At 43.2% G+C, this 27,186-nt stretch overlaps 2 protein-coding genes across 6 annotated transcripts in view; both read left to right on the plus strand.

Annotated features, from left to right (window-relative positions):
• Positions 1-293: 293 nt before the first annotated feature.
• phf20a (PHD finger protein 20, a) lies at positions 294-14,217 on the plus strand. Of its 4 annotated transcripts, XM_034584674.1 has the most exons (18): positions 355-455; positions 2,441-2,547; positions 3,311-3,351; positions 3,920-4,091; positions 4,407-4,491; positions 4,965-5,041; positions 5,195-5,792; positions 5,909-5,959; positions 6,052-6,321; positions 7,008-7,202; positions 7,351-7,446; positions 8,061-8,216; positions 8,882-9,063; positions 9,172-9,271; positions 10,468-10,663; positions 10,852-11,290; positions 11,839-12,019; positions 12,822-14,217. In XM_034584674.1, the coding sequence occupies exons 7-18, from the start codon at positions 5,240-5,242 to the stop codon at positions 12,962-12,964; spliced, it is 2,562 nt and encodes an 853-aa protein (XP_034440565.1). In that variant the 5' UTR covers positions 355-455; positions 2,441-2,547; positions 3,311-3,351; positions 3,920-4,091; positions 4,407-4,491; positions 4,965-5,041; positions 5,195-5,239; the 3' UTR covers positions 12,965-14,217. The 4 variants fall into 4 exon arrangements, with proteins under 4 accessions (XP_034440563.1, XP_034440564.1, XP_034440566.1 ...); XM_034584672.1 differs by lacking the exon at positions 3,311-3,351 and having other exon boundaries at positions 294-455; XM_034584673.1 differs by lacking the exons at positions 3,311-3,351; positions 8,061-8,216 and having other exon boundaries at positions 294-455.
• A 1,987-nt stretch (positions 14,218-16,204) lies between these two features.
• ndrg3a (ndrg family member 3a) overlaps positions 16,205-27,186 on the plus strand; it is a 31,752-nt gene continuing 20,770 nt past the window's right edge. For both annotated transcript variants that reach the window (XM_034584676.1, XM_034584677.1), the window contains exon 1: positions 16,205-16,359. The gene's annotated coding sequence lies outside the window, so the exon portion shown is untranslated. The remainder of the gene's footprint in view (positions 16,360-27,186) is intronic.

Here is a 27,186-nt window from a genome sequence, read left to right on the forward strand (position 1 = left end):
AGGTGTTTAGTTTGTCCAGTTTGGACTACTGTAAATTCTAGTGTAAAGAAAACTATCTGTACAATTTAGATGAAACACACTAGCATTATATTTATATTCAATTTCTGCCAATATATTCCTTTCACCTAAATCGTACACACTGGACCTTTAATTCAGGTGCTTTTATCATTGATTCGATGTTTAATAGTCAATATGAAGCCACACAGAGACAACACAACAACAGCTCTTGTAACCTATCTACGATGTTATTCTGTGGGGTTATCGGAATACATGAGGGCTGCTGGCCGCGCATGCGCAGTGCGGCGCCTCGCAGCCCGCGCCGGTGGTGAATGCAAGGGGGAGAAATTCAACTGCGTGATCCGGAGGAGACAGGCGGAGGTGGCGGGACCTGCTCTTCAACGGGATTAAATGACACCATTTTGCAGCCAGCCGGACAGAGAGTGACCGGACAACAGGTAGGAGGCACAAGGCTCCTCTCCCCTCCGCGTTTTAGAGCGAAACGAGCCCCGGGAGCACCGCGAGCGAGGCCCGCCGTGGTGGATGCTTCAGCAGCAGGGATGGTGCGGAGCCGCGTGTCGGCTCCTCGAGTTCAAAACAAACATGACGAAGTCGCCGATCAAACGCTTCGTGGGTTCGAGTCCTCGTCGTGTTTGTGTCGGGGCTGTCGTGGCGTGTGGTCGCCGCGTGCATCGCCACCGGTGGGCCCGCGATCCGCGGCTCCGTGCTTTTGTCACTTGGGGGAAGTTTGAAGCTTCGTGATTCTTCCTCGCCGCTCGCTCGAAAGTCTCAGAGTAGGCCCAGCGCGAGGCCCCGACGAGCTGCGTGAATGACAGCCGCGCGGCCAATCAGATGCTAGCACGGCGAGTGTCCCGCCCATGCCGAAGTGATCTGACCAATCACGTTCGCCCTGGCCGCCTGCGTATTCGCCGTTGCTTTCGCGCTACACCCACTGGTTATAAAACACTGGACAATAAAGTGTCCGTAGTGGTGCAAGTGTTTAACAATAGACCCCAAGCTGCGTCCCGAGGCATCGGTTTACCACTGTGCTTGAAAAACAGCTCATACTTCTGATCAGGGGACTCTTGGCTGCGCGTCTTTAATACATGAAAGGGTATGGGTGCTGAGTTTTTCCGTTTATTATAGTAAAACATCAACCTAATGTTGCATTAATCATTACATGCTATTACACAATGCGCACTTTAACGTCACGGTGTAACAGATAATCATTATCCGGCTCCTGACTGATGCCAGCACCGGTACAACTCCGTGTGTGAGCCCTGCTTGTGTCGCTGTCTTCCGTCTGACTCTCTTATCTCTCTATCTCGCTGTGCAGGCCATTAAAATGCACGATTTCATTAAATTCTCTTATTTTACCAAATGTTTTTATCGCCAGCATCATTCACCACGATCGGTATCAACCTGCAAAGGGTGGCTAGTCATAGGGGCGTCTGAGCCATTGTCTCCCATTGTGTCTAAACGTGAACTCGACTGAGCAGAAAACACGTGGGCCGAGTAGTGCGAAGACATCCGGTTTGAGGGCTGCGCCGAAAAGCCAGTAACTCCGCTATAGCGATGAACCGAGTCACCCCGAGAGGAAAGTAAGCCATCCAGATTTATCACGGAAACCATTCCGCTTCTAATAGATGTAGCCGAAATCTCTGTTTGCATGTGTGACGATAGAGGGGTCGCTATCAGGAGGCTATCTTCAGCGTAAGACAAACAGATCCACACAGCCCTTTATCACAGCTGGAGGGCTGAACATCAGCTGCAGAGTCTTAATCTGTATTTGATGCGACTTCATGCGACCCTAACCCTAACCCTCAAGACATATTGGTGCATTGTTATTTATTAGTTCCCTACTGTACAGATGGATGCTGACAGTGGGAAGTGAAAGCTATGCTAAGTTACCTTAGTCATTCTTGTACCGTCTCGCATTGTGTCACCTCGATGGGGAATCTAATAATACAGAAATCACATATTGCCATATTATTGAATAGTCCTCTTTTGTATTTACTGCTCAGGACCCTCATAGGAACCTGCGTGAGGTTGTTCCCAGATCACTGAACATCTGATGTTAGTTGCACATTTCACTACCATTTGAGGGGCATGGCTCACCTGTACACTTGTGTACCTTGTGTAATCTGTAGCATGTGTATGATTGCTGTTGACAGCCTGGACTGCATTGTTGTCCTGCTGCCTCACAGTGGGAGTGGCTCACTTTCACCTAAATTGCTACTCAGGTGTAAAGCTGTGATTCACCACCATACTCTGGTAGAATAATTGTTAGAGATGGCCTGGGAGAGCTCGCCTGCAAAGTCCTTGATAGTCATGTGTGTTTTATCCATGGCTAGACACAATGTGTTTCTTAGTAGTGTGTCCAAGGTCATATAGATGTAGTTTTGATTGGTTAACATGTGTGTGCGTGTGTGTGTGTGTGCAGGAAGGGAGCCTTGATGTGGGCAGTATGAGTAAGACGCCCCCTAACAGAAGAGGGATTACTTTTGAGGTGGGAGCTCAGCTTGAGGCCAGAGACAGCCTCAAAAACTGGTGAGTCATGGCCTTGCTCATTTCTCTCCATCCATGTTACTGTTCACTTCCGTCACTCTCTCACTGTAAACTCCTATACCTTCCTCTCTGGGCCCTGGGTTGAACTATTCTGTGTGTTAACAAACATGAGATGATTAAGAATCTGAGTGAGTGTAGGAAGATCCTTTTATTGCATCATTGCTTTCCTGACAGTAAACAACAGCTGGTAATGGGTGTGTGGTCTTAAGTTGACAGGAAACCAGCCTTTGACCTGGATTAATAATGAAGGACTGAAATATGAATCTGGGATTTTATGGTTATAATTAGGAAAAATTCAAATGAGACGGTCTGATGATTGTTCCACAAGCATTTTTAGATCAAAACGACATGTGACATCAGCCTCGAACACAACAATGTGAGCAGCCTTTTTGTGTGTAAAGTAAAACTTTGTGCATATATTAACTTCTCCCCACCTTTTCGTTTATAAAAAGTGATAACTCTCTCTGCAGTAATAGTTATTACCTTCCATTAATCATTACATTACTTCCTTACTTTTTATCGACACACATTTTACCTGGAGGAGTTTTATGTTAGAATGCAGATGTCCAAATCAGTTGGGCTGGTCATTGAACGGACTTAACTCTTCCAGCTCTCTTGTACAAAGTGCCTGTAATGTCCGATTGGGCAGATGTATGAATAGAGCCAGTCATTGTCTGGAGAATTTACACCGAGTGAGAGAGCTATCACTGATGTTTAAATTCCACCTCATGCACTCTCTACCCAGGTGTCGCCCCTCACATCAACCAATCTGAGTATTTCTACTTGGTAAGAATACATTTGACAATTTCCTGTTGGGTGCTAAACGTCAAAGGGTAGAAATACAGTTAATACAGATCCTTGTAGTAGGACAAATAGGTCATTATTATTACTATTTTAAATATTGCGATTCAACATAATGATTTATTGCGTTTTTTGTTTAGTATTTTAACAAGAGTCCAAGCGTAAAAAATAAATCATACACACAATGATAGATACAGTAGAGACTATTTATATCATCAGTCATATTTCCAAAAATTGGTGCATGTGTCGCTGTTACAACTCTCACGGGTCAGCTGTGCCGTTTTAGCTCCCATTTACTTGCCAATGCTAACTGGCCATCCCCTGGGCACACTATTGGCTCCTAGCTGTTGTTACACTGGCTTGGTGTAACTAATAAATTAGATATTAAGTCATAAGAATTATACAATCACAATACTAATTCTTTTCACCCTACTTACTGCCTTCATTATTTCGTTGACATGATGGATAAGACACTTAGTCCTGTGGAAGTATCCTCCTCTGTCAGTCAGTCAAAGGCCCAATTGAACACTATTGGATGTCTTTTTTCCTGTAGGTATGCTGCAAACATAGAGAAGATTGACTACGACGATGAGAAAGTACTGATACATTACCGACAGTGGAGCCACCGTTACGACGAATGGTTTGATTGGACCAGTCCCTACTTGAGACCCGTGGAGAGGATTCAGCTGAGGCGGCAGGGCCTGCCGGACGACGCTCCTGTGCCTGTAAGATAAAGAACAATGCTCATCCTGTTTGGACCTGTGTTAAATATGGAAACTGCCCCACCTATGGGTAAAATTTGGTACCTCTAGCCTTTTGTGAGTTTATACACTGTGTAACAAAGCAGAGGAACTCTTAATCTGAATTTCTTAATTGGTATTTTTACTTTTACTTAAATTTGAGTGCTGTTGTTTAACAATATTTTAATATATAGATATAATAACAATAGGGTTTGTTGCGTTTTGAACAGCTCCACCGCTGTTATTTTAATAATGTGCCTACGGTGTGCCAGAGATTGAACATCTGTGTCCTTCCTCCAGGACTTTCATGTGAATGACAAGGTCCTAGCCAGCTGGTCCGACTGCCGTTTCTACCCTGCTAAGGTCATTTCAGTCAATAAAGATGGTGGGTATTAATAACTTCAGGTGTTAAATGTTTATATGAATTAATTTCATTCAAGTTGTTTAATCTACTGCTCCTCGATGTTTCCAGTTAATGATTGTAAGGTTGATTGAGTCAAGTTTATGTGGAAGATGAGAAAGATTTTCTCCTGGTTATTTAAGATTTGTGTTTTCAGAACAATATTTTGTGTGAGGAAGCTTAGTTAAAAATTTCCAACTGTCACTTTCAAAAAGAAACCGTGGTAATGAGTGGCCTTCAATGTTAGCTAAATGGTTTTCTCTGTCTTTGGCAAGAGAAACTAAAGATAGATCTGTCTTAAACGCAATTACAAAAATCTGAATGAGGGAATGTCTCACTAAGAAGAAAAAGAGCATTTGAAGCACATACACTAGTCTGTACATGTGTCTATCTGACTTGCAGCTGAGGCTTACGTTAAACATGGTTTACATTAATTTGTTCTGCTTTATCCCTCTCAGCATCCTACACTGTGAAATTCTATGATGGTGTCATCCAGACAGTGAAAGACATACATGTGAAGCCGTTTATTAAAGAGGTAAATGCAATATGTAATCATAAATATTCATAATCAATCTATGTAAGACACTGTTTAAGTATATTGTCCTCTTTCAATCACATCATGAGCTTTTTATTTTAATTAAAAAAAATTCCTGTTCCTGAACTTCCTCTTTATCCCGCTGTCAAATAGAGAGGCAGTGCTGGTGGCGGGAAGTCTCACTCATCTGAGAGGAACATGGTTAGGAGGGCCCCGAACCGTAGAGACCGGAGGCCTCAGGAGAACGGAGGTCCCAAAAACAAACGAGCCAGACGAAGCACGTCCGACCAGGAGGAGGACAGCAACAGCGAGGATGAGGAGCACGAAGAGGGGATGTTAAATGAGAAGAGCAAGGAAACAAACGCTGAGATCGAGGCTGCCCCCACCATCAAACAGGAAGAGGACTTATCAGAGCAAGGAGATCAGTCCATGGATGCAGAGAAGGCAACAGGACTCCCAAATGGAGTGAAGGTGAAGGTGGAGGAAGACGAAAAACCAAATGTTGACCAGTGTCATGTAAATGGAGATTTGAAGGAGGAACCGCTGGAGACAGAATGGAGAGGAACAAAGCCATATACAGAGTCACCCAAGCCATACACCGAGTTACCCACTCAGACGTCAGCAAAGACAGAGGAGGGGTCTGTCACTATGACAACCACAGAATCGAATGGAGACGAGGAGAAGAAACCAAACATCCAATCAGAAAGCTCTCAGCCTAAAGTGGATGTGCCCCCTCCCCAGCCTGTGAAACGTAGGTGTTAATGAAGAAAATTCACTGTGAAAATGAGAAACTGAGAGCAATTTGCATCCCATAGTGTCTGGGTATATGTTCAAGTTCATAAATAGTGTTTTCTTGATCTTTGATAGCGGTGAGGAAGCAAGGTTTCCACAACCCCAATAGATTCAGCAGAGAACCATGTGAGTACATCCCAACATTTAATAAACAAATTCAGTCGTCACACATTCTTTGATATGCATCGTTGACAGGCTTTTTTTTTTTATTGTCTTAGTGTACAGAGTTATCAAAAACCAACCTCCTCCCGTCCTGTCCATCAACCTCGACCACAACCCATTTAAGTGCAGTGCTCCCGGCTGCACAAAGTCATTCCGTAAAGCTAAGCTGCTGCACTACCATATGAAATATTACCATGGCGAGGAGCAGCCTCTGGAGGAGGAGCGCAGCCCCACCAGGAACGTCCAGACCAGGGCCTCAGAGAAACCGACTCCAGCTACCGGTTTGGACACTCCTAAGAGAAGGCGCACCATCTCTGCCTCTATGCGTGAGTTCCTCTCCAGTTACACTGCTGTTGGATAGACCTACAGCCAGTCAGAGTGACGAAACATGTGACTTAGATATCAACAAACGCAGTAACTGAGGTTGACTGTCCTTCCCTTCCAGAGAATATACCATCCAGTATGTTTATTACTGTTATATACTGCGGATTCTGCCGATTTCTCCAGATGCATGGCAGCCATCTTGATTGAAACAGAAGGCGGAGTTAGGGGCCATATTGAAATCCATTGTTTTTAAAAAATATATATAAATTCGGTAATACATGTGATTTTATAACCAGCATTAATGTATTTCATCAAAGAATACAATTCACAAAATGTAGTTCCCAGCTCAAAAAAGACATTTTAGTGTTCAGTATTTCTTAAATAAAAGCGTTTTAGCTGCGTCAGTCATTGTCAGACCAGTCCCATTATAGACACATGTAAATAGTTGTGATTGTTCCGACCTGTTTCAGGTCAGGTGGAAATCTCTGAATGGAAGGTGGACAGACTAGTCTGCAAGAGGACATAAAAATGAACTTGCTACCTCCATGCAGCAATAAAATCAGAGAGGCTGAATCGTGACATGATGTAATTTGTAATCATAAACCTCTAAAACAAGGCTAAATTGTGAATATACTGTACCTCCATTCTTGTGTAAATATTTGGGATTTGTTTTTTTTTTCCTTCTCAGACTCTGTTGGAGGGGCTGTGCTTCCCCGTGGCGAGGTGAAGACCGCAGGCAGACGCACATCAGCCCCTCCAGCAATCAACACCCAGGGCCATCAGCTCAGGGCACTGCTGAGGGAGAAAAGCAAGGAGAACCAGCTGGACAGGAACGGATGCCAGCAGCAGGACAAGGATTTGGACAGGAGTGGCTTTGACATTGGTCAGTATGAAAATGACTGCATTGTGTGTCCCGTAGAGTCCTGCCCTCTCACTGTTGTCTGCCAGTACAATTTTGCATGTAGAATAGTAACCTGTAGCGTTTGCTGTTTTCACACGGGGCTTAACTTGTGCCACTTAATGATCCCTAGGGTCCGTAAAAGACAAACTGAAAGAGAAGCCGAAACAGAAGGACTTCCTCCGCATTAAATTAAAGAAGAAAAAGAAGAAAAAGAAGGCCAAGTCTGGTAAGAAGGGGTCCCTGGCATCAGGCGTCCTCCTCACATCTCTGCTGCTCTGCATGTGCACTCACTGTGACATTGTGGAAATGGCTAGCCTGCATCGCATGAATTGCTCTATTCACTCCTCTTGGTGTGGTGGCTGAGCCTCTGTGTGTGGGAGAAGTGTTACATCTGTCGCTGGCCTCTGACACTCTATTGTGCCAAATAAAAAGCTCCAACTCATTTTCTTTTACCTCTGTTAGTCAAGCTCTTGACTCCTTTTATATGACAGAACTGGTGATGTGAAGTCAGAACATATCGTGGCACTGATCGTGACTAATCCAAACAAACAGTGTTTGCTCTTATTTCTAGATGACATTCACACCAGTGTATTTAGCATTGTCACACATGTGTAGGCTATCTTAACACTGATTGGTCATTTCCCATAGCTCACAGGCCTGAAAGGCAGGCCACATAGATTTTTATCAAATTGAGTATCCCTGATTGTTATTTAGTCTTATCGTATGTCCGTAATGTTTTGTTGTGCCACATTTTGTCACCTCCTGATGGGCGTTTGTGTAGCATTTCCAAAGTTGACTTTTTTGTTCTACATCTGCTTCCCCCCTTCCCTGTATTAACAGACTACACAGGTAGTGAGGAGAATATTGACATCTCAGTATTGGGTCTTCAGTCCAAATTGCATTTGCCACTCAAAACCCCCCCCCCACACAATCACAAGCCTGAGGCCTACCCCAGCAGGCCTGGATACAGCTACACAGAGCAGATACATGTGGATGGTGGGTATCTTGATGACTCAGTGTGTGTGTGCGTGTGTGTGTATATTAGTTTGTGTGTGTGTGACTGTACATGGCCTCCTCTCCCCTCCATTCTATTTCCTTTGGATTCAATCCATCAGGCGGGTGTTTCAGTACAAATTGCATCACATCTGTGTCCAAATATTGTTGCTAATTACATGCAGAACCAGAACCTCCACCAAGGCTAACACCCTATCTCGCCATGTTAAAGAAAATAAAAAAAGATACTTCCTGGATCCGCCCATATGTGTCTGGATTAGCTCCAAAATGGAATAGGAGCTTTGTGGAATCATGCCTCACCCCAGCACAAAATGTTATGGAAATCAACTCTATATTTTTCAAGTAATCAGACAGTCAAACAATTAGCAATGAGAACATCTCCTCCTTGGTGGAGGTAATGAAACCAGCAGCTGACACAGCTGTTTCGCTTGGTTGATTGAATCCTGAGCTGTTCTTTGCTGCTATGGCTTGCTTCATCATGGAAACCACAAATATTCATTAAAACCCATAGTGCAACAGCTTTCGTCAGGGTTAAAGAATGTTAATTGAGCTACAATTTAATTAAAACTTTACGTGAAAACAAAATCCTGACAAGCTGTGTAATTGCCAGGAAAAACCAATAGGTCTGTTTGTCCCTTATACCATAGATGAGGATAGTATCAGTGACTGGTCCACGGACAGTTGTGGGTGGAGTGACGATGACTTTGGGTTGGATTTGGATGTCACCACACCTCCCCTGAGTGTGGACTCTGGTGCCGTGGACACCAGTGACCAGGAGATAGTGCGATGTATCTGTGAGGTGGAAGAAGAGAATGACTTCATGATCCAGGTGAGCTTGTTGTTTGCTTCTTGTCAGCGTATGTATTTTGTCTAAATGTTAGGTATTACAAGCTTTGAGTTATGAATGTGAAACTTTTACATCTTATCCTTCCCTCAGTGTGAAGATTGTTTGTGTTGGCAGCATGGCACCTGCATGGGGCTGCTGGAAGAAAACGTTCCAGACAGATACACCTGCTACATCTGCAGAGACCCACCAGGTGAACAAGAAACAACCATTTTGATCCAACGTCTTTCACTACTCATGTTTGGTTTATTTATTTGACGACTGCTTCCCAGTGAGCAGTAATTATTCTTATTCAAAACTCATATTTAACTTATTATTATTTATTTAATTCATAGACTAGTATATTCTTTGCAATTGGTTTTTGCCTTGATTTTCTGTTGCCATGCATCAAAAGGTTGTTTAGTTTCCTGCTGAGAGAACAATGTTCACCTCAGGTTACATTAAACTAATTTGTGGTAAGCAGAGACGTTTTTTTTGTAAAACAACAGAATGTTTGTGCTTCAGATTAACATTTATTGTTGGGAAGCTAAAAATAGCGAGCTGTAGTTTATCTCCATGGCCTCAATATCTAAATGTTACAGGCTTTCAGGGGCCATTCAGGTGTGTACACGGTAAACACATTAATCAAGAGCTGCATAATTGCACACTAGCTGAATTAGCTAAATGGGGAAAGAAAAACAGTTTTAAGCGTCAGAGTGTAGCGACACTTTTTCAAGGTGGAGGAATACACTGGTATATATTTTTAGATCAAGTATAAAACTATGCCTCTATAACTGAGAACTGAAGAATTGTACTGCCAGGGCCGGAAATATTTGGACAGTTACACACTTTTTGTTGTTTAGGTTCTGAGCTTCAGCAGATCAAATTTGAAATAAAATAATGGATCCTTCATTAAAGTGCCAAGTCTCAGCTCTAATTTGAGTAGCCAAGTATTTTTGAACCCCTAAAATCTTGGCACTGTGTTTGAAGGCTTACATTTCTCTCTACATTTCTCTCAAAGCTGAGACTTGAATTAAATGATGCATTGATAATTTATTATCTTTTTTAAAAATTGAATGGGCTGAAGCCTGAAGAACAAGGAGGGGTTAACAGCTTCTGGTCTCGAATGTTTTTGACGTTTGACTCACTGTGCACCAAGCTAAATCTGCCGTGCAGTGTGGTGTACATGTACGCACGTACTGTATTTACATATGGAGTCTCCGTGTCTGCAATCTATAATTCCACTAAGCCAATAAGTGTTGCACACTAACTTAGCAGCTGCAACAGCAAGAAGACAGCCTCGTTCTTAAAGAGACACTTGAGCACCCAACAGTGGCTTTATTTATTGTCAAACTATTAGAAAGATTGTTTTTAACTTTGATTTAATGCAATTTCCTTTATCCCTCTCAGGTCAGAGACAGAGTCTGCGCTACTGGTATGATCGTGAGTGGTTGAGCAATGGTCACATGTATGGCCTCTCCTTCCTGGAAGAGAACTACTCTCACCAAAACGCCAAGAAGATCACCACCACCCACCAGCTGCTGGGAGACGTACACCACGTGGTCGAGATCCTCAACGGACTGCAGCTCAAGATGAACGTCTTACAGTGAGTACAGAGGAACTGCATGAACAAACTTGAGGGTCTTTTTCTGTTATCTACAGACATTAAATTGAAAGAAGATTTTGGCAGAAATTAGTTTTGTCCTGGGTAATGTCATTTGAACTATCTCGGCTTTGTTGTAATATTCATGTGAGGGTTACACTGTGGTCTAATCTTTCTTTTTTCCTCCCCAGAAGCAACACACACCCTGACCTGCAGCTATGGCGGCAGCCATGGAAACATTTGGAGAGGTCACTGACTGGCTTTGACTCATGTCGGGGCAGTGACGCAGCTCCGTCTCCCGTGACTCCAGATGAGGACATGAGCAGAGGAGAAATTTTAATGTCAAATGCTTTGGAGAAGCTGAGCCGTGCTGCTACAGCTGCCACCTCCACGTCATCCTACTCCTCCCCCTTCCCATCCTTCCAAGACTCATACATTATCAGTGAACACTGCTATCAGAAACCGCGGGCGTACTACCCTGCAGTGGAGCAGAGGCTGGTGGTGGAGACCCGACAGGGCTCAGAGCTGGAGGACAGCATGAGAAGCACTGAGGAGCTCCTGGAGCGGGAGCAGCGCTACGGGAGCCTGCTGGAGACAGACAAGCCCAAATCAACAGCAAACAATAACAAGGTTGGGGTTTGTTCCACAGCAGACAAGGATGTTTACAGTGCAGCTATAATTGTCACTATAGAGCAGTGAACTAACCATTAACACCCACACCTCCCGAAAATATCAAAAAGTATAAGCACACAAAATGTTGTATGATACTATTCAGCAAATCACTGCAAATTATAAATAGAGGAGAAATGACTTCTCATAAAATCAGTTGGTCAGACAGTGTCCGTGACCTTAGGAGAGGTTGCTATGGAGAAGATGTCAGCCAGAGGCAGGAATCAAGGATTTGCCGGATGTCTTGTTGTTGCAGCCACTAACAAAATACTGCACTAGCTGCAGAATTGTTTTTGAAATAATTAACATTCTCTATGTGATGTAATTAAAGCTTCTGAATATAGATAACACGTTTTATAAAGTTTAACCGGATCACTGTTGTCCCAATGTTCCTTGGGACAGGTCAGTGTCTTCAGTGTATGAATGATTTTGCAAAGCTTTCATATAATCAGGTCTGATCCTGGTTTTAATGAAGATCTTGTCTGATGAGCTCACTTCAACGTTTTCAGGCTTTGTTGGGTGGCTCATGGTCCCAGGCTGAGATGAACGAGGAGGAGGGGAGAGATACTGAAGAGGCTGCAGACAACAGCAGACAGCATCAACAGTGGCAGATCAATCTGCTGGATCACATAGATGCAGTCCAGGATGAGGTCTCACACAGGATGGACTTCATTGAACGGGAGCTGGATGGTAAGACTGGCAGTTGACTGTTTTAGTTTTTGTGTCTTCAATAGGATGGGGAATCTCATTAAATTACGTTAAATAGGTGAAGATGACGCCTGCTTATATCTTTACATTGCATCACATATCATTTAACGGAGGCTTTTATCCAAAGCAACTTCCAATAAGTGCATTCAACCATGGGGGTACAAACCCAGAACAGCAAGAATCATGCAAGTGTATCAGTGGCCCTTTAGTCCAGGTTAATGGCAACAGCCAGCTGCTTCATGTATAAAGTTTCTATCCAACAAGATGACTTATGAATTATTTTTGACGTAAACTATTTTGACATTCCACTAATGAAGATTCTCAGTTTATTAGCCATTAAGTTTAACTGTTAATCAGAATTCCACCTGTTTCTCTGCAGAGTCTCAGTTTGATGTGTTTCCTGCTGTTATAATAGTGGTAATATAACATTGTGACCTGTGAATTGTGAAGTAAAAGCGTCACAATTCACTTTTCTGAGGTTTGTCATTAAACTGGGTGAAGCACAGGACCTCTATGTGCACATTAGCATTACTCAGTGATGAATTGAATGTAAACACATTTGCTTTTGAGGAGCCGTGACATTATGCAACAGCACAGAGGTCTTTGCCATGTATAACAAGCTGTGAGGATTGCATCACACCTTAGATCGGCATAGGTCTTAGATCGGCATCAAAACACACAGGTGTATGTACACCTGAGAATTGTGTGTACCGTCTTTGTGCGCTCAGAGAACCACATCATTTGTAACCATGTGCTCATCCCTGGTTCTTTTTCTGCTCCTCAGTACTGGAGAGCTGGCTAGACTACACCGGAGAGCTGGAGCCTCCAGAACCTCTGGCCCGTCTGCCTCAGCTCAAACACCGCATGAAACGGCTGCTGACACAGCTGGACAAGGTGCAGCAGATCGCCCTGGTCAGCTCCACATGAGGGCGCCAGAGAACAGCAGAAGCCTGGGTCACCACTCAGCACGCAGAAACAATGCAGCGGAGGAGACGCGTGGGGCTCTCTCTCTCTCTCTGTGGCTGCAAAAAGAGAAAAAGATATTAATGCAAGTTACAAGGCGCAAACAGTTGTTCGCCACAGTCTCTCTGACCTGATTTCTGCTGCTGTTCCTCCCTGTCTCTAAGTCTGTGGTGGAATCTGATGCTGCAGCGTGCCAGTGTCTCATATGAATATTCATATGAGCATGCGTGGAAAGGTGGCATCGTAAATCAGGATCTAACACAAAAAGTAACCTCGTAAATGCAGGAGAGAATCCTTAGGACCACATTACACTTCTATGGTTCCCATGCAACTTTAAACCTTCTGAATGCCTTTTGTCTGAGCTACTGCTTAAAGTTGCCCTGTCTTTCTCAGTGCACAGTGCTTTACATGCAGAAGCTTTATATTCGAGATTGCAATCGAGTTCCTGAACGAACCTACACGGCCTCTTTGCAATAGGTTTTTCCAATGGTCACTGTTTTTTGCATTTACCTTATCCCAAAGTTCAGTTTTGGTCACCTGACATGTCACGATACATTAAACCTTTTGCTCTAAGTGTGGACACATAGTAACTTGAAGACATCCTGTATGTAATGATGCTGCATAAGCAGATTCTACAAATAATTTGTTCTGTTTTTGACCTCTTTGTTTTACACTGCACTGTGAAGTTATTTTTGTCTGGAATCAAAAAGCATCTTATTTTCAGCTTTAGAGAAGCTAACAAGTGTGATTTCTGTTTTGTCTTAAACTGTAATTCTTCTTTCCTAACAGTCCTCATCATTGGGTCCCCATTTTTATCAGTTAAGTCTTTGTTTTCGTCAATGACCCGTAACCTGACTTCGGTTCACTCTTTGCATTGTTGTTGCTGTGGCACTTGACTGATGATTCACTGAAAAGTGTAATGTAGGCTTGTCTCTTCTTATCCTCGCATCTTGTGCTTTGTCAAATGACAAATACTACTTAAAGGACATGTAAAATTATTTTTCTGTTCTGTCTCATCTGTTTTATTTCCGGTATTTCGGCTGTTTGTAAATATGTTATTCAAAAATGTGCTCTTCTTTATTGAAAACATTCTCCAAATACAGATATTGTATGCTACTGTACTGTAAGTGTCTGGCGTAGAAGCAGGGAAAATGTCCAAAACAATGCAAACAGATTTGCTGGTACATAAATAAACTTATCATTGTTATTAATCACTATGGAGACGTTTTTGTGTATTTTCTCACGGTCTGACATGAAGGCTGGAGAAGAGCGCTCCTTCTCGTCCTGTTTATCCAGCTGGTCGTGACATTGCAAGTGCAGTCAGAGGTCGCATCATTCAGAGTTTCATGTAACATCTTTTCTTAGCATCTGATTTGAGCACTTACGCAATCAGATTGAAACTAGGGGCGGCAGTAGTTTAGAGGTTAAAGGTGTGAGGTTTTCGACTGAGTGATTGCAGAACGAGAGAAAGTGCTGAATGTTTTCCTGCTGAGGGGCCACTGAGCAAGACATTCAACCTCCAACTGAACAGTGGAGCTGCTCACCAGCCAAAACCAAATCAGTGTCTGCACAGGAGATGTGCACGAATGAAGGACATTTTGTGGGGGAGAGTGTGTGCATGCAATACTCTAATGTAATATATTTTTATCACATAGCCGATTTGTGCAGTTACATAATCAGATTGAAAACAAACTTGATGGGAATTCTAATCGCTTAATCTCCAAAATTTGAGCCAGCATCATGTGATGACAGGGCAGGGAGAGGGACATCTTATTGGCCAAGAAGAACTAGCACAGAGTGAAGCCAGCATGTTCGTCCCCTGAGCTGGAGGAGCTCAAATATGCGGTTATCAAAGATGGTATTAGTTCGAAATGGAAGACATAAGCACCCTTGATATTGAAAAATATTTAAAGGGATAGTTCACCCAAAAATAAAAATTCACTAATTATCTACTCTCCACTATGCCGATGGAGGGCTGGGTGAAGTGTTTGAGTCCACAAACAGTTTCAGGGGTAAACAGTGTTGCAGCCAAATCCATTACAATTGAAGTCAATTGTAACCGATTTATCCAATGTAAAAAACAACAGAAAGAAAACACAAAATGCTTGCAACATGACGAGGGCGGTTCGACCCCATCCAAGTCATCCATACTGCTCCTGTGGTGTCATCCAAGTGTCCATAAGACAACAACTAAATACTCCATTTTAATGTGTACAGTTAAATTCCACTCCAAATGGCATCATTTACACCATGTTTTTAGCCTAAATGCCCGCTGTGATCCACGGCTCCAAGGAGGATATCAGAGGACATTTAGGCTAAAAACGTGGTGTAAATGACCTTGTATCCAGTCTAATTTGAATGTCGGGGCTGACAGACACTTGGATGACACCACAGGAACATTATGGAAACATTTTCAGTAGTTTTTTTTATGTTTGAAGAAGTGGTTGCCACATTATTCAATTGTATTGGATTTGGCTGAAACGCTGTTTACCACTGAAACTCCAAAGTGTTTGGTGGACTAGATAATGAGTGAATTTTCCTTTTTGGGTGAACTATCACTTTAAATGCAAGGATCTCAATTTCCTCTAATGAAAAGTGGGAGTGAACTCTTAACTTGTCTTTTATTTCATCCTAAGTGTGATGCACCTCTGCCTCACAGGTGAAATAAAGTTGAATTTGTTCTTGTTCAGAACACTTCCGGTAGTTTAGTCCGTGTTAAAGGTTAAAGGTTGTTAAATGTATTGACATCTAGTGGTAAAGTTGCATGGTGCAGCTGAATATCCCTCACCTCACCTGTAAGAGAACATGTGGTAACCTTCAGTTGTCATAAAACTCAAGGGGGGTTAAGTTTGTCCAGTCTTGGCTACTGTAAAAAACATGGCGGCCTCCGTAGAGGACCCGCTCCCGATGTAAGTATAAACTATTTAAATATAAAGGGTCTGTTCTAGGGTAAAGAAAACCACCTTTGTACAATTCAGATGATCACACACAAAACATCAGTGATATTTGATATTAAATATCTGGAAATAGATCCCTTTCACCTAAACCCTACACACTGGACCTTCAACCCTTTATCTTTGGGTGTCGATTATTTGGAAATCAGAGTGAGACCTCTGTCCGCTCCTCCTCCTCTCTGGGCCGTGGAGCGCCTCCTCCTATTGGCTCCTCCGCGGTGTCTGCGGCGCAGCGTGTAGTTCCGCGCCGCGTCACAGCGAAGCCCTGGCGGAGAGAGACGGGAGGAAGCGACGGACAGACAGCGACCGTGTGAACCGTGCGCCGAGACAACAACGTTCAGCCGTAAACCAAGCGACCGAGCCGGAGCCACCGGAGACACATTTTCTGTTTTTTTAACCGACGAGGTGAGTCTTAGCCCCGCGTCTTCCCCTAACGTTTCACCGCTCCTCACTTACAGATGCGCCCGATGCCACAGGAGATTATCTCGGCTCGCTGGCTTCTCTCGAAGCGGTGCGCGTTGCTCCCTCGCTCTACACCGCGCTGCTTGGTCCAGCAACGTAAAACCGTCCAAACTAAAATGGAGCATTTGGTTGTTGATTCGCCGAAATTCCAAACCGGTTTGAAAGCAGCGCGGAGAGCCTGTAGCTCGGTGAGCGCGAGCAGGGTCCAGTTAGAAAACTGCAGTTGGATGAATGGAGCTCAGTGATGCGACATAACCTCTGTTTCCTCACGGTCCGTCTCTGTCTGTGTTCCCGTCCTATCTCTTATATTAACTGCCCGCTTTATAATAACACAAGTTCTGCTGACATTCGTTATCAAACGATGTGCTACATGGTACATTTCCGTGCTAAAACAAGTGGAGAAACGTTAGCCGGATAGCTCGTAGCGACATGGATTTAATACGTTAACGCAATACAAATTTAACACTTAAAATCCCCGTAAGAAAAGAGGTTATGCTTAAACACTACACTAGTGTGCTACAGTCTAAAAACGAGGAGTTAAGGTTATAAACTAACTGTTACATGTACACCAGTTGTACCTTTTTAGGTTTATAAGAGCAATACTAATATGATCACATGTTGGGATCACATTTTCAATGGATGTCTCTGGCAGGACACCGTCATTCAAAAAGGCCCAAGTCCATGTGTTAGACATACGTCTTTCCACCTTATTAATCTTATCCCAGTGTGGCTGGAGATATTATTTTCTTTATTCTTCACAATTTCTCTTGTCGATAACCCTGTCCCTGTCTGGACCCATCATTATCAATCTGATCGGTGCCAGTGGTGTGGCTGCAGGCCACTCACACACCACATGAATGATGACAATGTCACTGGTGGCCATGCGAAGGTCACACAGGTGGGCAGTGTGAGAGAGAGGCCATCAGGTGTTTCCCCTGGCTCAAAACAACCACTGCCACCCTGTGATGTGTTTTAAAAGGACGCTGTGCTTTACAGTTTCACAGTAAATCAGTCAGGATTAATGGGGAGGTTAAAGTAAATCTAAGTTAGAGATTGAATGACGCCATAAATTACCCAAAGGTCATTGCAACCTTTTGTAATAAGAACCACAAACACACTTTGTGTTTATTAAAGCTTTAATTCTGAATTCTAATCATTAACATTGTAGTATCTTATACTTTCATGTTGGTTGTAAATTCAGGTGTCCTCCCACAATGCCCTCAGCGATGTTGCGTTATCAGTTCGTCTTGACTGGAGCTTACACAATAAGCAACAACCAGGCATTTGTTGTCACTCACAACATTGTCGACTAAGACTGGTATTCAGTCTAGAAGAGTCAACAGATAACAACCTATGGACAGATGGCTGCTCCTAAGAAGACCACTAAACCAGTCTTGTTTTTTTGAAAGCAAGAGAACGAGTAGATGGGGGTGGGGGGTTCAGTTTGAGGTTTATTGCCATAGCGTTGGAAGCTGTCCGCTCCTGGTTGATTATTACAGTGAAAACCTACTGTTTAACTAATGGGAGTGTCAAAGGTTGTTTATTAAGCTTTTACATTGTGCTTGAGATTTTGAAAGGTGCAGGAAATGTGTTCATCTAGTCTCTCTGGGCCCTGACGATGAGCACTCAGTGAAATTTTGAATAATTTAAAACTTGTGTATGAGCTTTATTACAGCCCTTTGTTTAAAGGTTCACTGTGTAGGATATAGTGGTGTTTAGTGGTGAAGTTATATATTGCAACCAACATCGTCTCCCCGTCCCCTTCCAAACGTGTATGATAACCTACACGTAAGCCCTCCCTGGAGCCAGTGTTTGGTGTTTCCCCTCTGGGCTACTGTAGAAACATGGCTGTGGAACATGGTGGACTCTGTGGAAGTAGTAGATACAAAAAGCTCTTTCTAAGGTAACAAATACACATTGGCTTTTATTTTCAGATGATTATTCACTAAAGAAAACATAATTATGAATAGATCCTCTTAAATCTTACACGCTGGACATTTCTAAAGCCATCAGATTTTCTCATATTTCTTTAAACTGTGGAGGGACTCCTCTTTCCACGAGTGCTCAGAGATATTAGTACAAAATAACCTCAGGCTTTCAGAGAGCAAACACGGACAGCATAATGCATCAGTTCTGTACTTATACTTTAAGCGAGTGATGTAAATTTATTTCAGTAGTTCAGCATTGAGAAGCAACACTTGTTAAGGTGCCTTTCAGGCTGGATTACAACATACACACGGTGTATTTTAGGGATTACAGAGTACATAAAAGTGAGAAATGCTCTTGTGTTGAAGAGGATTTCTCGCAGGGATGAATGTCAGGGAATAATGCTCACTGGAGACGTGGAGACGGTAATTAAGCCACTGTGCTGACAGTGAGTCTTCCTCGTGTTCACTCTCACCTCAGCATTACTGTGTCTATTGGTTTTCCATTCCTGCACGGCAAAACATAACCTGTGCCAGACAGGGACATTTATTGTCACTGTGAATCATATTTGCAAATACCTCAATTTTCAACAGCACATCTTTGTGTCCCTTTGCTGTTGCTTTTCAGTCTTACAGATACAACTGACAGGTTCTATTTGACACATTTGCAGCCATGAGAAACTGGTTCACAGCGCACTGTGTATGTGCCTGCCTCTCAGTCTTCCTCCTGGAACTCAGGTGGTGCTGCTGTGCTTTTGTAACTGAACTGCATCTGTAACTTAAGTTGCACCAGGCGTAGAGTTACAGCACAAGCTCTGTCTGCACAGCAGCTTCAAGCTTTCAAAGCAAAAACAGCTGATGCCACACACACCTCTGTTCCAGGTTAATGTCTTCCATTTCCTTTCAGCAGCATATACAGACAGCTTTCCTGTCTATCCCTGTTCAATCAGACTGTACTGCAGGGATGTTACTTACAGTAAAAGACAAAACACCTGAGACAGTCGCTAGCAGGCATGAGAGAAGGTGTCCACACATTTTTCAGACTTTCTTATCTGCTGGATTACACCTCGGCTGGGAGGAGGAGGGCTCATTGTGTCTCCATTTTCTTTATCAGCATCAGTATCAGCCGCTGGTGATGAGGAGAGGCAGAGCACAGGTGGTTAGCTTGTTGATCCAAAGTGTTGGATAGAAGCCAGGTTGGACCTCTGCCCTTCAGTGCTGCGGTTCATTTAGGATCATATATTTTCAGAACCACACCATACATTTTAGCTAACTGTACGCAATGTACTGCATCAACTTTCACTTATCTCTTTTCTTTTCACCACTCTGATACTTCTCATTTCCTTCGTCAAAGCTACAGCTCGTCCCTATTCCTTTAAGCAAATCTCACTACATCCAGGAAAGGAGACAAATCCCTGTCATTGATCAGCTGCCACACACACTCTGCACACAGGACTCTCTGAACTTGAATGTGTAAGCAGCATTCCGTTTTTTTTACTGTGTCTCACAATAGTCTGTGTAGGGCATGAATTATTCCATCCTCTACTTGCTTTACTGGATTAGGGAACACCCAGGAAAGTTACATGGTTTAGTGGTTGTTATTGTGATGGAGAACATAGCAAGCAACCCTAGAAGCTGTTCATTTAGATGGATGATTCCCAAAGACCCGATCATAAAACGCATGCAGCTCAGTGTGAGTAGTGACTCGTCCTACGTGTTGCACATGTTAAACTGTTGAACATGTGAGGAAGATAAATATTTGTCTATGCAGTAGTATGACTTATTGGACGCCTTGTCGCTGCTTTGAAACTCAGTGAAAATTGATTGAGCATCCTAAAAGCTATGATTGAAAGATAAGCTGAAAGCTAAAAGTTAAAACATCCCACGTTGTGTTGGTTGGCGTGATATGAAGAGAATGACTTATGTAAATGATAGAAGAAAAAGGTCATTCGATTTCAGCGGCGCCACCAGCTGAGCCGGGGATGGCTCAACAACCCCCCCTCCTCTTGTGGTTGCCAAGGACACCGCCGACCTCCGCAGCATGCACTCGCAAGGGAAGACGCCAGAGCAGCCACCTCTGTCTTTCCCTGGGAGACTGAGTTGTCAGTAATCAGTCATTGTGACCACATGGTTAACTCTATTAGCAGGGGCTTGTTCCTGTGAGGCAACAGGCCCATCGCACTGATTCATACACTGGACCATGCAGAGACATGCCCTGATTTAAAACCTCGTCGTATACACAGGCAGTGGACTTTACTATCTGTGGGCTCTCATGTCTCTGCGCTCTGTTAATGTTTTATGGAAGTGGTTTCTAATGTTTCCACCTAGCTTATTGAACTGCTGCTGTGTTTGTGTGTGGACCTGTTTGCGTGCGTGTGTGTGTGAGAGAGAGCTTCTGACCAGGCTATACAGATGGTCCTGCTGCTGCCTCCCCAGCTGCCCTTCGGCCAGGCTGACCGCTGTCAACAGATCATGCTGAGCCTCTAGCAGGATCCCACTGTTCTCCTCTGCCAGCTGGGACCCAGAACACACACGGACACTAGCATCCCTCTTGCACTTTTTCTTTCTCTGCGATGTCTGCACAGCCGAGCATCGCAGAGGAAATCCCCACAGACTGAGTGGCAGCTCGTCTAGTACAGCAGAAAAGGGGCAGGTACTCTATTAGCAGCACTGAGTGCAGGGGCAGGCAGGCTTGACCATCAGTCTTATTTATAGCCAGATAGCAGGAGGAGCTTAGCAAGGAGAGACTCATTCAAACAGGTTCACACCTTTTTCTGACCTATCACAGCAGATTTATAGTGACTCATTCGTCTTTTGGTGTCCCACTTAGTAGTGATGATTTGTGATGTTTTGTTTTGTTTTTTTTCTCTTTCATCTCATCCTCCCCCCAGGCCTTCCTTTGTGTGATACCTGCCTATGCTGGTGTGTATTGATTTATTGATGATATGTGTCATGTATCTACATCTATCCAAAGTTCGGTTTGCAGTTCTCTTATTAGTCTATTTATCATCATTGGAAAAGATCAGCTATGGAAGACGCTTGCAGGTTATTGTGTGAAGACAAAGTAAAAGATGACTGCACAGACTGAATACACTGTATTCCAATTGTTCACACTCAACACTGGTAGTGTGGAACCAGTGATGTTTTTTATGAGGATGGATAATGTGACCTACTACCTGCATCACAATCATAATAGTAATAAAAGTGATATTTATTATTCACTCTCTTCACTGTTCACCCATGGCATGCATAGCATGTCCCTCCTTCCATTCTGGTTACTAAAAACATCCCTCAGGGTATTTGGGGATATCAGGGGACAGGGGACAAGAGGACACAAGCACCTCTAAGAATCCTAACACACTAACCCATAAGGCTTTAAATTGATCTGCGGCTTGCTGTGGGGACCACTTCTTTACACCAAAATAGATGCTTGGGTGACTGTGAGGCTTTATAATACAATGCCAGTGCCTTGTGTCAGGAGATCTGTGGGAGGGTTGACTCACATCCTTTCAGCTCCCCTCACATACACCCAACATACACATGTCATATACAAAATTCATAACTGCTACATACACTTCTTGTCTGACAAAGGCCTAGTGTGTAAATTGAGCTTCCAGTTTGCTGGTCTGAAACATTGCATCACTATTGGAAAATATTGCTTTAGCTCTACTTTTGTGTAGTAGATTTAGCTTGCCGCTGGAAATTATGACAAATAATTTTACGAACCACTGTGCTGTATTTAGGGTGGGCCACTTAGCTGTGCTCCGAGACCTGTCCTGCGTGGGTCTTCATGTACAAGGTGACGCATGCTGATGATGCCAATAGATAAGAGGTTATAAATCAGTACAGCCAGATGCTGCTCTTTAATCTCATAAGACCATTAGCAGATAAAGTGGCCTCTCGGGGAATAATGCAATTCTTTAAAAGCCCTCAGAGAGTCATGAGAGGGGTCTTGCATTCAGTGGCTCGGTAGGATTAGAGATGTGTATGAGTGTGTATACAGTAGGTGTGAATGTGCATACTCTGCATGGATGTTATTTACCTGTTTACAAAGATGTTTATTTGAGTCCATTTGTGAGTGCAACTGAGGAGAGGATGTCCCCAATCCTGCACGAGTATAGATGTAAGGGTTTGTGTGTGTGTGTGTGGAGGGGGAGGGGGTTTCCTCTTTTTGGCAGGCGGATCAGTGCAGTGGCTGCTACGTGCCAGTGAGTATCTTTGCGGATGGACCAGGCTTTTCCTCATATACTCACACACAGAAAAGTGATTGACAATAAGTTCAGGATTTCCTCATTTTAAAGAGACATGGATACAACCACACTGATACCCCTTTTACACCAAAATGAGTGGGTATAGGCAGGTATTTAAATGTTGGTTAACTCGCTAAAAGGAGATTGTACACAAACATTGGCTATTTATGTATCAACACCCGCAAGTTGAATTTACATCATAACATTGCGCCAGAAAAACTGCAGCATTTAGCCTGCAAAAATACAGAAGAAAAATAAATTGGCGCTTTCACCCGGGTGTCTTGTTTCCATCGGTGCTGATTGGAGCCGGTACCAATAAAAACCCATGTCTACTGCCGAGTCATTTGAACTGGGAGTAAATGCCGATTGAATCCATTCATATGGCAGACAAAAGTCAGATGTTAGTGGGTTTTTTGGACCAGTGGAAAAGGGGCTAAAGGGTAAATATTATAACCCAGAAGACGGGTTCATGGGTTTTCCTCCCATACTAATGCTATTGGATGTGTGTTTGTGTCTTAAAATTTCATAGCAGCACTCGCAATATTGTCCCTACGTGTAATATCCCATGCCCCATCCCAAGTACGACCTCTACTACATTTTTATCACTTGCATTTTGAGTTATGACCGGCCTGAGGCTCTGGATATTAAATGTGGTAGTGACAGAGTGAGTCTGCCTTAAGATTCAGTTTTCTGAAGAGGGGGATGAGTCAATTATAGTAATGCAGCATTTAGTGTTTATTAGACCCTTTTTTTAAATCCATGGGATCAAACAAGGAGGCAGGTATTTGAGGAGCAACATTTGTTTCTTTTATTAACCCTCTTAAAATAGACTTTCTGGTAGAGTGAGTTGCTTGTTGTGCGTTTCCTTTTGTCTTTGCAAACAAGGAGACTTTATTTTTGTCTTCTCTCCAGTGGCTGTGTGTATCCATGAGAACTTATTACACGAGCAAAATCAGACCTAAAACATGACCCAGAGTTTTCAGTTTGATTTCAAAGGCAGAGGTGGTTGTTGTTCAACTCTCTGGTGAGATATTAAATAGACCGTTTTGATAGTCTTGAGAGAAAAAGACATTATAGATATGTCTAAGTTTTTGTTATAATGTCAAAAAAAGGGGGAGAAAATCTGTCAGTTTTGTATCAGGAGAAGCATAACCTGTAAGGAGGATGATGGAGCCTCGCGAGAGCAAGCTGTCATTTAATTAAGTAGACGTGAAGCATGGAGAGATGTCTGTAAGTGAGTGTGAACTGGTGTCCGTGCTCGTTCGTGTGTGTGAGAGAGCGCGGGTGTGTGCATGTGTTTGCTGACAGCATCAGCAGGGGATGTTCTGTGCTATAGGTCAGCTATTCTGTGATGAAGAACAAAAGAGCAAACTCCAGATCAGATTTTCTCCTGGGTCTTATCCCTCCGCTGTTAAACAGAATTCAACAGATTGAATAAAATTCAACGAGCCTTTCTATCACCTGTGTTGTTATTGACCGTACAGGAGAGGGGAGACGGGGGCTCAAATGCTAAACAAATGGATTTTCCTTTTCTAATTCTCTTACCAAATGGCCTGGGTTAGAGCAGTAATCTGGAACTGAGCCTTGTCGCAGTCCATTAGCTTTACTCTTGTGCAAATTTGCTGTAAATATGGCTTGGCCTGGTTATGAAAAGTTGGAGGGGAAGAGTTTTCTAATGACGTACCCACTGCATGGAAAAGTCTCCCTTTCCAAGGGTAAGGCGTGACCACCCTGGTGACTGTGCAGGGATAAGTTGTTTCCACTTGTTTTGTAGCCCTGACAGCAAAACAGTCTTCCACATTAAGGGCAGAAGACAGAAGTTAGGCAGTGTGAATGGTTGGCACAAGGAGAGATACTGTGGAATTTGTGCTGGCCTGTTTTCTGTTGTGATGTGTAGCCTGGTGAAGTGCTGACCGGTGACTGAGGCTCCAGTTGAGGCCAAACATGCTTGTTTTTCTATGTGTTAGCAACTGTCCTTAGAATAATTTGACTCCCAATAAAGAGAGGGCAGGCAGGCAGAAGTCACTGCTTCCTCTTGCTGGACGCAGCCCAATACAGAGTGTCCTTTTGATTGCTTCTAGGCCTGACTAGACCTGATCCTTTGCTCTGAGGGATGTGTTTGGTATAGAAATGCAGACTAGGGAGGATTCAGCTCCAAAATTGGGACACACCAACAGTGTTTTGCCGCTATAGAGCTGTCACCACTAGATAAAGTGGCTGGACAGCTACAGTCCTAACGAGGTGTCAATGTGGCTGTTATGTGGTGGAGGTATAAAGAACCAATGGTTTTTCTTTGTATAATGTTAAAGAAGTTTTTGTGCCTCAAAACTACCACAGTGTTTTTTGGTTTTTTTTACAATTCATGATTAACTAAACTAAATTAATGCAATTTTGTTGGGATTGCTTTCAAGTCAGGAACCTTTTGGCATATCTCTAAAAACAACTTTAGAGCATAGTTTGATCAGCGTCAAGGGATCGTATTAGGTTAAAGTGAATATAATAAATACACCATGTTTTTTTAATGAATGCATTGGTATTCTGTGTTGAGGTGTAAAACATACCGCAAATATTTATAGGGATTGAAATTCTGTCATTTGATTTGATTGATAGGGTTATCATCGAGACACCTGGCCCTATTGGCGTTCCAATAAAGTCTGTTCAAAACAGAGCCCATGTACCAGAGGTGACTGAAACGATATGCATTATTTTACATTAAAATCATGCATAAGTCAAGTCTTTACCAATGACAGAAAAAAATAGACATGTCACATCCCCCAAAAGTGAAGCTGAAACATTTTCTTTCCCCGCTGGTTGCCAGTAGCATAGTTCATAAACCCTGTCTTCTCCATATAAGCATCAGGGATATGAAAGTAAAAAATAGTCAAATAAAAATTCCTCAAAGATGGTTTATGTCATTTAGTTCTTATCACACTGATGTATGTTGTTATTTAGGTGCTCATTTTTACTGATAAGGTAGGTTGTAATTAGTTTTTGATGACATAGAAACAGGTTGAGATGTCATTATTGACAGCTGAGGTTGACTTGTGATTGGTCAAGCAGGTGTATCTTTGGGACCCAGGCTCCACTCCCCAATCACCCCTGTATAGATTCTGGCTCCAAATGATGTCACCAGTGCAAGATGGCAGCTCCTGAATCCAGCATGTTTTGGCTTTATTTTTTGTGTGGGGAAGTGTAGACATGTCTTCAATCTTTTTTAGTTTTTCACTGTAAAAGGGACCAGTGTGAGAATAGTTGAGGATTTCAGCTTTGTATTACCATGGCAATATGTCTGTTGGCTGTCAGGGTCTCTACAGAGACACTGACGGTCAATATAAGGTCATCAGGGTGACATTCACTTGATCAGCCTGAGGCCAGAGGGGTCAATGCTCATGACATGAATGATGATACCAGGTGTATTCAAAGTCATGGTGGCCATGGTAATAAAATTACTGCAATAACAATTAAGAGGAAAGAGGACTAATTGAACAGACTAAAGGCAGCGTTGGCATCACAGCTGGGCTCTGAGGTGTCCATCATGTGGCCTGCCACAGCTCAAGGTGAGATGGAGATGAATAGACAAAGACAGGGAACGAGTGTACAGAGGGGAGGAGGAAGATGTGGGAGGGAGGCAGGTGGGGGATTAGGGACTGTGTTCATCGATCAGCCCTGTCTGCTGACGTGGCAGCTAGGACCCCTTTTTTGTTGGCATGGACACCATATATCTACAATAGGTGTTTTGGCACATGCCTCTATATCCACATTTGCAAGGCACCTGCACCTCAGCATTAAGGTAAAGGCCCATCATCTCTTTTCTTCCAGCCGCCGAAATGATAGGACAATATGTGTGAGGTAGGCAACAGTGCTTGCCAACAGGAGAGGGACTCTCGGAGCAATGCCAGATAAGTTATCCGTTAATTAAACTGACAGATTTCCACATGTCTTTGCAATTCTTTAGATTAAGTCAATGTGTCAGAATTCAAAACCTCCTGATGTCCCGGAGGCAGCACTGACACTAGGCTGTAGTAAAGGCTGACCTTCGCCACGTGGGATTGGCCATGGGGTTTACCTCTGACACGACTTGTATCTGCTGTCATTTGTTTGAGTAGCACAGTTCCATCGCTGCGTGCGCTTGATATTTAGCCCTGAGATGAGGCCCAGCTGGCAGCTACACACTGTGCAGGGAAATGATATGTGAGGGTCAGCATGTAATTTGTGTAACTTCTCAAGCAGAAGAGCAGAGCAAAACAGATTGTGGTGACTGTTTGTGAATCCTTTACAACAGATAGTCCTGCTGTCGAGGCTGGAAGGACCCTCAATCCATCACCCATCCTCCTCCTCATTAGTGATATGAAAAAACAGTTTATAAATGGAATTTTCCTCCTTTCATCTGGGACGACTTCTTCTGATTTTCTATTGCAATTATACTAATCCTTACTGTCATATCTCGACAGTCTGCATGGCTGATATAGGTTTGTAAGATTGTCGGGGGTAAACGATGCTGAAAGCAGTAAGCACATGTTTAGAGCTTCTCCTAATCAATTCCAAGTCCTTTCTTCCACTATATATATTCCCCTTGCCTCACATCTCTCCCTTGG

Source organism: Hippoglossus hippoglossus, chromosome 5, assembly GCF_009819705.1.
Source record: "Hippoglossus hippoglossus isolate fHipHip1 chromosome 5, fHipHip1.pri, whole genome shotgun sequence".
Taxonomy (NCBI): Eukaryota; Metazoa; Chordata; class Actinopteri; order Pleuronectiformes; family Pleuronectidae; genus Hippoglossus; species Hippoglossus hippoglossus.

What these genes read in the sequence shown, in the direction of transcription:
- phf20a (XM_034584672.1), top strand. Translation starts at nt 330, where the DNA reads ATGCAAGGGGGAGAAATTCAACTGCGTGATCCGGAGGAGACAGGCGGA. An exon ending in CATCTGCAGAGACCCACCAG is followed by an intron (nt 9,272 to 10,467) that starts GTGAACAAGAAA and finishes TATCCCTCTCAG; the next exon opens with GTCAGAGACAGAGTCTGCGC. An exon ending in CATTGAACGGGAGCTGGATG is followed by an intron (nt 12,020 to 12,821) that starts GTAAGACTGGCA and finishes TCTGCTCCTCAG; the next exon opens with TACTGGAGAGCTGGCTAGAC.